Source organism: Oryza brachyantha, chromosome 3 (genome assembly GCF_000231095.2).
Source record: "Oryza brachyantha chromosome 3, ObraRS2, whole genome shotgun sequence".
Taxonomy (NCBI): Eukaryota; Viridiplantae; Streptophyta; class Magnoliopsida; order Poales; family Poaceae; genus Oryza; species Oryza brachyantha.
In genome coordinates this window covers 10,757,157-10,768,518 of record NC_023165.2, presented here as the reverse complement: position 1 = coordinate 10,768,518, position 11,362 = coordinate 10,757,157, and the positions used below count along the sequence as shown (strand labels likewise).

Genomic DNA, 11,362 nt, shown 5'->3' with positions numbered 1-11,362 from the left:
TTGTGATCTGGCGTTGTGGGGATCAGATAGATAACCAGCATCAGTATACCCAATTAAAGTCGGATCATGGTTCCTTTTAAAGAATAATCCCAAATCTCTTGTGCCATTAAGATATCGACAGATATTCTTAATCCAGTCCAATGGTGATGGGTAGGAGTAGCGTTGTATCTTGCTGATAGATTTACCGTGAAAGCAATGTCTGGCCGCGTACTATTCGCAAGATACATCAGTGCGCCTATAGCACTAAGATATGGAAATTCAGGTCCTAAAATATCCTATCCGTCTTCTTTTGGTCTAAATGGGTCTTTCTCTACGTCTAGAAATCGAACCACCATGAGAGTTTTGGAGGGATATGACTTATCCATATTGAATTTCTCTAATATTTTCTGGGTATAAGCACTTTAGTGCACAAGGATTCCTGAAGGTAAATGCTCAAGTTGTAGACCTAAGCAAAATTTGGTTTTACCCAAATCCTTCATTTCAAATTCCGTCTTTAAATGATGACGTGCTTCATTTATATCTTGTGTATTGCCAATGATGTTTAAATCATCAACATATACTGATATAATGCAAAATCCTGTGGGGGATTTTTTGATAAAGACGCACGGGCAATCATCATTTTTAGTGTATCTCTTTAGTGATAGGAATTCACTTAATCGGTTGTACCACATTCTGCCCGATTGTTTTAAGCCATAAAGTGACTTCTGCAACTTAACACAATATATGTTACGATTTACCTTTTGATTCGGAATATCGATTCCGTCTGGAACCTTCATGTAAATTTCTGAATCAAGTGACCCATAAAAGTATGCTATCACTACGTCCATCAACTGCATAGATAGATGATTTTGTACTGCCAATGATATTAAGTATCTGAAAGTTATACCGTTCATAACTAGAGAATAAGTTTCGTTGAAATCAATGCCAAGTTTTTGCGTAAAACCTTGTGCTACAAGCCTTGCTTTAGATCTCACCATCTCATTGTTTTCATTTCGTTTCCGAACGAAAACCCATTTGTATCCCACAGGGAAGATACCACGAGGTGTAGGCATAACAGCCGAGAATACATCTCTTTTATAAAGCGAGGCTAATTCCGCGTCAATTGCGTCCTTCCATCTGTTCCAGTCAGAGTGCTTTTGGCACTCTTTTATAGACCTAGGTTATGGATCAATTTGGAGGCAATCAACAATTTGTTCGGAAAATTTATTGTCGACAATTGTAGCTCTTCTATCAAAAGAATTTCCAGTGTCGGTATAATTGATGGTAATTTCATTAACCCTCATAGACTCATTGTGATTTCCCAACATAATGTGTCTATGGTTTTCAGAATTTCTAGTCTCAGCATTGTGCACAACTGAGCTAGGTTGCAGATTATCATGATCTGCTTGATATCTAGTATCAATTCGGTGTGTACCAACTAAAGGCTGGTTTACATTTACCATCTTTCTGTGCTTGCTAGCAATTATATCCCGCTTAGTGACCATACTTCTTTCTCTCTTTTTAGAGAGTGAAAGTTGAGTGGTTTTGTTTGGTACCTCCACTCTTTCTGGTGCATTCTGAGCGGGAATGAAAGATTTAGTCACACTTTTGTAATTGGTAAATGCATCTGGTAGGTTATTTGCAAGTCTTTGCAAATGTATAATTTTCTGAACTTATAGTTCAGTTTCTGTAGTACGTGGATCTGAGGCTGGAATACCCTGAGCATTCCAATCAATTTCCTGGCATTCTTTCTGGTACTTGAAGTCTCCCCCTAATGCCAGGAAATGTTTCTCATCAAAAATAGAGTCAGCAAACCGGGCAGTAAATAGATCACCAGTTAATGGTTCTAAATACTTTATCATCGACGGAGATTTAAATCCCACATAGATCCCCACTTTCCTGTGTGGGCCCATAGCAGTACGCTGTGGTGGTGAGATCGGTATATAGACAGCACAACCGAACTTACGCAAATGGGAAATACTTGGAGGATTTCCACGTACTAACTGCATTGGGGAAGTTTCATGATATGCAGTTGGTCGTAGTTGGATAAGATCAGCAGCGTGCAGTACTACATGACCCCAACATGACGAAGGTACTTTGCAATTCATCAATAATGGTCGAGCAATAAGCTTAATTCTTTTGATCAATGATTCAGCTAAACCATTTTGTGTGTGGACATATGGGACTGAATGCTGAACCTGAATTCCTAAAGCCATGCAATAATCATCGAAAGCCTGAGATTTGAATTCGGCAGCGTTGTCCATACGGATTGATTGAATCCTATGTTCAGGATAACTTGCTTTTAACCTTATGATTTGGGACATAAGTTTAGCAAAAGCATGGTTTCGTGTCGATAGTAGACACACATGAGACCATCTTGTAGATGCATCGATCAAAACCATAAAGTACCTGAACGGTCCAGATCGTGGCACAATAGGGCCACAAATATCGCCTTGAATACGTTCAAGGAATCGAAGTGGTTCAGCTCTAATTTTGAGATAAGAAAGTCTTAAAATTAATTTCCCTGTAGCACATGCAGTGCATACAAAATCAGAGGATTTGGGAAATTTTCCAGTGATCAAATTATGACCAATAGAGTTGCCAATAATTTTTCTCATCATCCCGATACCCGGGTTCCCAAGTTGATCATGCCAAGTGTGGAATGCATCAACATTTTGAAAAATTACTTTATATGCAACATGGGAAATGGGCTTAATGTATGTATAGTACAAACCCGATGTAAGAGATGGAATTTTTTTGCAAGTATGCTTGCTATATCCATTTTGTCTGGTTAAGAGAAGAAATTCTTCTCGATTATCCATTTGGGTTTCAATGTGTAACCCATTTTGACGGATATCTCTATAACTTAGTAAGGTACGGGTTGAATCAGGATACAATAAAGCATCCTCGATTATGATTTGTGTACCCATTGGGAGTGTAATAATTGCTCGTCCAGAGCCAACTATTACAGTATCGCGTCCAGCGATTGTCAAAACTTTCCCTTCTTTATTTTTAAGAGTTTGGAAGTATTTGATCTCCCTAAGTATAGAATTTGTGGTACCGCTGTCCACAAGGCATAATTCCTCTCCAATCGGAGTGATATCGTGAGATATCTATATTGAAAGAAAGAAAATTGTTTAGTAAACAATTCTTTATTCAATCCATACATACAATAAGTAACGAAACATCAAATACACAAATGATGTTTACATAAGCTGTAATAGTACATACTCTAATGACTTAAAAGTCTTACAACCTTATTACATAAGGGAGTTTGTACTTATCTAATTATTACAACAACTATTGTTTTGACATAATACATGGATATCATTGTATGTAACACACATACTAATACTTAAAGTTTTTCATCTTCAAGTAAGATGCACTGAGATTACTAAAAATCTCCAAGTGGAGCCATTGAGCAAAACTCAATGAGCATGTCATCTGTCGAAGAAAGTAGACCAACGTCTTCTGGTAGAAGATCGAGATTGTTCTCTGGTTCAACAGGAGCCTTTTGAGAACTTCCAACCTCTGGTCTAGCTTCATTTGTAAGATTGAAGTGAGCTTCATATCTTGGTTCCTCAGATGACTTTTTCTCCTTGAGAGATTTCTGATACAAGAGGACAAGATGCTTTGGGATACGGCAATCTTTAGCGACATGATAGTCAGATCCACACCTGTCGCAATGTTTGTTGTTATTGTGACGGGCGTGTGGTGCCTTTCCCTTGCCGTTTCCCTTCTTTCGGCCCTTGAATTTGCGTCTATTGTTGTGTTTGCGTTTTCTAGTTGAATTCTTGGGATTATTCGAAGAATTTCCCTTGAATCCTTTTGTATTATCAACATTATACTTAGCATTGAAGTGAACCTTAGGGAGAGGTGCAGAACCAGGAGGGCGCTGTTAAGCATTCTTGAGAGAAAGCTCATGATGTTTTTCTGCCTGAGTCAATGTATGTATAAGCTGAGAATACCTTTGAAATTGTTAGCTCGATACTGTTGATTCGGTATCATGTCCTCCGGAATCATAGTAGACAGAGTTTTTTCTATCTTTTCTGCCTCTGTAGGCTCTTTTTCGCAAAACTTCAACTTGGAGCAAATCTGATGAACAACATGGTTGAACTCCGCCATAGTTTTAAAATCTGCAGGCGTAGTTGAGACCACTTAAAATTAGCCTCAGGCCAAATGAGTTCCTTTTGCTGATCATAGCGCTCTTTGAGAGCTTTCCATAAAGTGAGAGGGTTCATCTCTAACATGTACTCATGTTTGAGGTCTTTATGGATATAGAGCCGAAGGAAGAAGAGGGCAGTCATTATCTTCTTATCCTCAACTGGCGGGTCCCCATCAACGGGGTCCTCAATTGCTTTAATAATCCCACGAGAAGCAAAGTTTATTTTGATATCCGAAGCCCAAATTGAATAGTTACTCCCATCAAGGGCGAGTTCATCGAACTCTCTGATTGCCATTGTCCCTACAATCATGATTAATATTTATTAATTTACAGAGGTAAATTAATAAAAAACATGATATATATAGAAGTTGTAATCTCAATGCGGAAGGTAAGACCTCATAATTTGTCATGTGTTGAAAATTGATTGTAGGTAATAGACCATACAATTGTTTTTCAATCATATTCTTAGAATAACACATGCGGGTAATTATTATAAGATGTAGACCTTTTTAGTGATGGGCGAAATGTTCGCTGCCTAAATTTAAGACCGCTAGTGGCCAAAAATATTAGGTCTTCATCTTGGTAATCATCTTATAATGTAGACCGCTTAATGATGGGCGAAAATTTCGCTGCCTAGTAAATGATCATTTGTAACCAAAATATAGGGCTCCATCTACATGTGGTTTTATCGCCAAGTCAAATTATTAAAGTCAAACATGCATTAAGTTATCCATTAATTATGTTAGACATAATTAAGAGAATTTACTAAATTAAAATACAAAATTTAAAGAATTTTGTAATTTTAATAAAGCGAGAAAGTAGAGCATGTCTTGAAATAATATGCGAAGGCATTTTATTTAAGACAATAAATGAATTTAGTAAAAGCAGGATATTTAATAATGTAAATATCATAAACATCAGGGACTAAAAGGTCAATTACATGAAGGTAATTACACTGATGAACTGCTTTTAGTAAATTGCAGAAATTAAAGGGACTAAAATCTCATTGTAACTAATATTTAAAATGCTAACAGTAAATAAAAACAGATAAAAGTGGTGGTGGGCCGAAATTTTGAATTTCGACCCACCACCAAGTGGAGACGCGCTGGCCTGGTAAGGGGGAGGGCGCCAGGGCCACCGGCCTTGGGCCGCAGCCAGGCTAGGCCGGCCTGCTTGCGCCAATGGGGGGTGGGGGCAACCATGGGCTGGTTGGCCCATGGGACATAGGACGGAGGGGGTGGGAGGATTAGCCCCCACGACACCCACATAACAGCGTCGCCATGCAACACCAACGTAACGTGAACGTTGTCGCCCACTTCGCGTAACAGCGACGCACATGCATGCCATGCACGCAACTGCCGCCGCCCATTCCGCGCCGCAACCGCCGTGCGCCTGCGTCGCTGCGCGCCCGCACCATTCGCGTCGCGCGTCGGAGTGTCGACGCGCGCACCGCCCACGACGCCAACCGTCTTCCATGCGCGCGCTGTGCCGGAGTGCCGCGCACCCGCGCTGCTCGTGTCGGCATGATGCCAACCGCTGCTGTCCATGCGCGCGCCGCGTCGGAGTGCCGCCCCCACGCACACCGTGCTGGAGTGCCAACCATGAGCGCACCGCGCCGGGCAACAGCCGTCGCACGGGCTACCATGGCTGCCGTCAGTCATCGTTGTTGGCAAGGAGGAGGTTGGCGTAGCAGTTACCGGCGGTGCCGTCAATTGTGAGGAGGCAGCACCATGGTGACGCCGGTGATGGAGATCATCGTACCTTCTATTTTTCTTCTGTTCCTCTTTGTGTTTGGTGGGGAAGAGCGAAGTGCTGATAACGTGTTGAGAATTGAGAAACTACGATAGTAAGAAGAATGGGATCGATCTTCTCATTCATCGTCAAGTCATTATATATATATGGTGGAACGGTGTGAACCGTAGGAGTACGACGTTTGAGAAACGTCTTACTCTTTCCAGAGAAAGAAAATATTGGAAAAATATGTGAATCATGCTTCTCCTCCTTTGTATTTGAATAGATTAGATCTATCCCTTGGATGGATGAGATCGCACCAAATATTTCATAACAAGTCCAGCACGTACTCATGTTGTTTTGTGTGCTGGATTCTTTTTTTTTTAACTCAGTCCATTCAGTTTTAAATCTATCGGCCGATATTTATATGCCCAATAGATGAACCGAGTTTCTTAAGAAAAACTGCTAACAGGTGAATTCAGCATGGTGTGTAACGTTGATTATCATAAGGATCAACAAACACTATAGCTCTAGGGGAGGATGAAGAGGAGGCTCGATCATTTTGCACACGTCAGGTTATTGTTTGGTTTTTTATAGGAAATACCAAACATATTTACAAATAAAAAATAAATTATAAAAAAACTTTTATACGTGTTTTAGCGACTAAAACAAAGGATTATAATAAACAACAATAAAAAATTCGCAATATCAATTCTAAATATAAGGTAAAAATTTAAATTTAGTTTACAAACAAAAGCGAAAAAATAAGACCAGAGCAAAACGCTTGGTACACAAGCAGCACCATTTGAATTTTGATTCGTCTGGTTGAAACCTCAAGAAGTAAACGTGTGCATTTTCAAATACTGGAACTACATTTTGGCCTGTAAGTGCTGTCATTGTTAGCAGTTTAGCAAGCACAAAATATCCATACCACTGACGAGAAATGGAAAAAAAAACGCACACAAGCGTATACGGTGAACAAGAGAACGATTTCACACCAACAGTCACAGACGAGACGATACGAATGGTTCCACAGCAGTCCCAATCTGAACTTTTTATCCTCAAATTCCAGAGTACACACCAGTCAAACTAGCATCACAGCGTGATGTAGATGACTCAGAAAAAAATGTCAGAGAATACATGCATCTTTTTCAAAAGGTAGAATTGAATCCATGGTGAACAAAGTCCACACAACTACAAAGAACAACAGTATTATCGCAGAAAGCCATTCCTGATGCCCTGGTAATCCCAAACAACAAAGCACACAGGAAATGAACCCAAAACAAATGGTTTGTGAGGAGTGCGGGAATCATGTCCACAGAAGGGGATAGATCAGCCACTGCAATTACAAACAATTTCAACTAAATCGAACGAATTGAATGAATAATAAGCTTACAGAACAGGGAGCAGCGGGAGGATGTCAGGCTATGAACAAACGAATCTAGTGAAACTATGGCTCTCGGTGCGTAGGCCTGGTTAGAAGGTGCTGCTGCTTTCACTTGCAGAGATCGAGCTGCTCTCTGACTTCACAACTAGAGGCCCTTTGCTGATGTCCAAACCCTGGAGCCGGCCAAGAGGGTCTTGCTGCATGATGTCCTGCAAACCGTTTGGGTGGGATAGTATGTGATTGGCCATATTAGAGCGGGGTGCTTGGAATTGTGGTGGCAACTGGGCACCACCATTCTGGCGGGGTGCACTTTGCTGGGAGAGCGGGAAGAAGGGAGTGTTGTATGGGACATGTTGCAATCCCATGCTATATGTCTCATTGGAATTTGTCATCTCACCAGTGGCAAGCTTGAGCCTCTCCAACTCCTGCTTCAGTGCATCGTTTAGAGCTGAAAATTATATCACATTCTTTGTTAGAATAGGGAAAGTACACTCGCACTGACAGTTCATACTCCAGTTATTGCTTCTAATTTGTCCAAAATAATTACTCGGTGTAAATTGCTCCATATTATGAATCATTCTACCTTTCGGCGAAAAAATTAAGATGTCACAAATATAACAGTATCTAAGATGGCTCTAGACTGTGTTATAATTTAATGTTACCATTTCCAATATAATGGATCAGTGATTCAGTGTTATACTTTTACTACTAGTTCTTGTTGACAAAAAACAAATGTTAAGTAAACTATAATTTATCTAATCAAGGAAAATGCTCACCATCTCGCAGTTGAGCCTGTTGTTCCATGGCCTGCAACCGTATCTTGAGCTCTGCATTTTCTGCAGAAAGCCCAGTTGTGTCTCTCTGCAAGTAAAAGAAATGTTTAAGAGCCAGTTGTTTCTACAAAAAGCACACTCCTTCATAAGTCGACAGCATAACCTAATAAACTATAAGAAGATAGTCAAAAGTCCACAAACACCTTTATATTTTATTCTCACATGCAGCCCATCAGCATAGCCTTATAAAATAATCCAATGGATGTTTATAATGATCACAGCATGTGCAGAAGTAAACACATGCATACAGACATACAAGTTGTCCAATGGTACATGGAAAATTATCAAGCTAGAGTTACTTGCTGTCTGAGTGTCTGGTAACAATGTGGGGTGGGGGCAGCCCATAGCCAGTTTGCTTACCAAGGTTGCAAAGGAGAAACACTGTTTTGCTAGTACAGGATTACCGTTAACAGTAACTGCATGAATTTAAACTGGACTTGAAGTCTTGAAAATGAGGGAAAAGATAGATGGAAAGGCACCTGAAATAGTGTGAGTTGTGCTGAGAGAGTAGTAGCTTCAGTCTGAAGAGTCTGAACCTTTCGCTCAAGTTCTGTTATGTAACGAGCCTTTCTTTCTTTTGACCGAGCTGCAGATTGTCTGTTCGCTAGAATTCTGCATGAGAACAAATTCAAGTTGTTAACAAAATCTTACAAATTGTTTGGTTCAAAATTATTTCATGAACATAACATAACTCATGCAGATATTTGCCAGTGCTTGAGCATGTTCATCTTCAATCCAATTTCCACACTGGAAACAGTATGTATACAAACTAAAAAAGAATCATGCATTAAGGGGACAAATCCACCATAGATTTCAAGAAAGAAACCTAAGTGTTGTATATCAACATCACACAGAAGTGTAAGAAAATTTTGTTATACAATGGTGTGTCCACTATTTTCTATAGATCTGAATGGCAATGAAAGAAATATCCATTGCAAAGATAACCTTGTTAACCTAAAGATGAACTACAGCTGGGAAGCGTTTGCATATTGTTTGGAGGCATATGCAGGCAAGAAGTCAACCATGTAAAGCGATCTCTTCAGGGTTGATATTTCACATAAATGGCTCCTGCCTGGAATTAGGGAGAAACGAACAGAGGCAGTGCAATTTCAACATGTCAGGCCTTTAACTGTTAAAAAAATGTCAACTAGGTATAGAGCACCCCTGTCTGGTTATACTGAATAGCAATAAGCTTATTGAGGTGCAAATCATGCTACAGTAGTACAGTTATTACTGGTGAGATCTCAACCATGCTGATAATTTAAACATCTAACTTGACATGCCTACACCACAGAAGGCTTCAATATATCTTCAGTGTATTTAACAAACAATCTACTGCCATCACGGCTTGCAATGGGCTGATTGTTTTCAGAAATAGAAAAAATCTAACTGTTTACAGCCACTAAATATCTCCTCCAAAATGTGATGTCTTTTCTCTAATTTGATTATTTGCACAACCTCCAAGAATAATTCCAAAGCTGAGACTCATAAGCGAGAAAGCAAGAACATGTTGCTTTCTATTATTCGATTGGATGTGGATGCCTATCCCTTGGTTGTTGCTCCCACCGCCTTTCACAATCAATCCAGACAATCCGTTCTAATAACATGTCATGACTCGCTTATCCATTTCGTTAGTTTAACTAAAGATGCAACATTTTCCCATCACATTTCTTAGATATAACTAAGCCAAAAAAAAAAACAGTCCACCAGCTATATAAACAGTACTATCTGACAGTAACTAATCAAATTAAAATCAAGGCTATGTACAAAGCAATTAACAGCCCATCAGACCATCACAGTATCTATGGACCCACCTCCTTTCACAATCCCAGCAAAAAAATGCCTACCAAAGCATGCGCCACCTCACAGCAGCAAACACTTATCCATAATAATCCCACCAACCGAGCGCTCGATAACTAGCATAACCTTAACTTCGGACCTGCCCACCAACCACCCAACGCCATCTATCCAGTAATCCACAGTACGCAGAGAAACAAACAAGGCGCCAATGCCCATCTTTTCTCTAACCTCCGGGCTCAAGGCATTTTCATAAAGATGCATGCATCATGCATGCATAATTGTCCTAGGTACCTCATCTGATTATCCGCTGCCTTTGAGAAATGAAAGAGATATCTGCTAATCTGTGGTGCGTGACGACCACCACCTTTCCAACAAAGCATCAACGACTAATAAGTCGAGACCTCGCGAGAGCAATGACACGAACCAAGCGGATGGATAGAAAGCGGTAAGAGGGAGAGAGATCGGGGAGGCTCTGCACCTTTTGGCGCGCTTGGGGTCGATGGCGGCGAGCTCGGCGAGCTGCTCGGGGGTCATGGCCTTCTTAGCCTCCATGACCTCCGCCAGCGACGCGGCGGCGTCCTTCCGCGCGGCGGCGAAAAACCCGGAGCCGTCGACGGAGCTGCTGTGGCGGTGCTTGGGGCGCGGCGGCGAGGACGTCTCCGCGGCGCGGTCCCGGTCGGAGCCCCCCGCGGCCGCGGCGGCGGGGCCGGAGGAGATCTTCTCGATGTCCATGAAGGTGGAGAAGAGGTCGTCCTCGGAGCCGATCTGGTCGAACGCCCCCGCGCCGCCCCCGCCGAGGTCGAGGTCGTCGGGCAGGCGGAAGGCGACCTCAGATCTGGCCCGGCGGTGGTGCCCCCCGCGCATGGCCGCCGCGGCCGGATCGGCGGGCTTAGGCTCCTGCATTGCGCCCCCTCCAACCCCCACCCACCCTGTCTCCCGTTCCCCCGCTGCGCGCGAGCGAGTGGGATTGGAGGAGGCGGCTGCTCGTGCTGCCGCGTCCGCCGCCGCCGCTGCCGTGCGTGCCTGCGCCGCGCCGCGCCGCGCTGCGCTGGTGTTGGTTGCTTTTGGGTTTGGTTCTGGTCTTTATGAGGTGGTGGGGGGTGGGGGATCTGGGATTGTGATGGAGGAGGAGGATGGGCAGAGCATGTGATCGCCCACGGGGACGCGAGCGAAGTTGAGACGAGGACGAGCCGAGCCGGAATCCTTCCCGGCCAGCCGCGGCGCGGGTGGTGACCGGTAAGCAACGGTGCCGGTACACGAGCGTCTGACTGTCTATTCGCGTGTGTCAGCGGCTGTCTGGCTTGTCCATATTTTTCGGTCGCTACCGTTAGTTATATTTTACAGGCACGGTTATGCATTAGGAGTGCTAACTGATAATAATGGATCAAGGCTCGATGGAGAAGGCTACTGCACATACACTTGTTCAGAGCAATTCCAAACAGAAATGACCAAATGGTTGGTCAAGCC

General features: G+C 42.4%; 1 protein-coding gene across 1 annotated transcript; it reads right to left on the bottom strand.

Annotated features, from left to right (window-relative positions):
* Positions 1-6,858: 6,858 nt before the first annotated feature.
* On the bottom strand, positions 6,859-11,094 carry LOC102715379 (transcription factor RF2b). The gene is made up of 4 exons (XM_006651287.3): positions 10,374-11,094; positions 8,575-8,707; positions 8,039-8,123; positions 6,859-7,710 (listed from the first exon to the last, which is right to left on the bottom strand). The coding sequence occupies exons 1-4, from the start codon at positions 10,796-10,798 to the stop codon at positions 7,352-7,354; spliced, it is 1,002 nt and encodes a 333-aa protein (XP_006651350.3). The 5' UTR covers positions 10,799-11,094; the 3' UTR covers positions 6,859-7,351.
* Positions 11,095-11,362: the final 268 nt, after the last annotated feature.

Bases quoted from the DNA above. Each gene is read 5' to 3' on its own strand.
- LOC102715379 (XM_006651287.3), bottom strand. From the start codon at position 10,798: ATGCAGGAGCCTAAGCCCGCCGATCCGGCCGCGGCGGCCATGCGCGGG. The intron at 8,708-10,373 runs GTGCAGAGCCTC...GTTCTCATGCAG, and splicing joins GACCCCAAGCGCGCCAAAAG to AATTCTAGCGAACAGACAAT. The intron at 8,124-8,574 runs GTGCCTTTCCAT...TTTTACTTGCAG, and splicing joins CACAACTCACACTATTTCAG to AGAGACACAACTGGGCTTTC.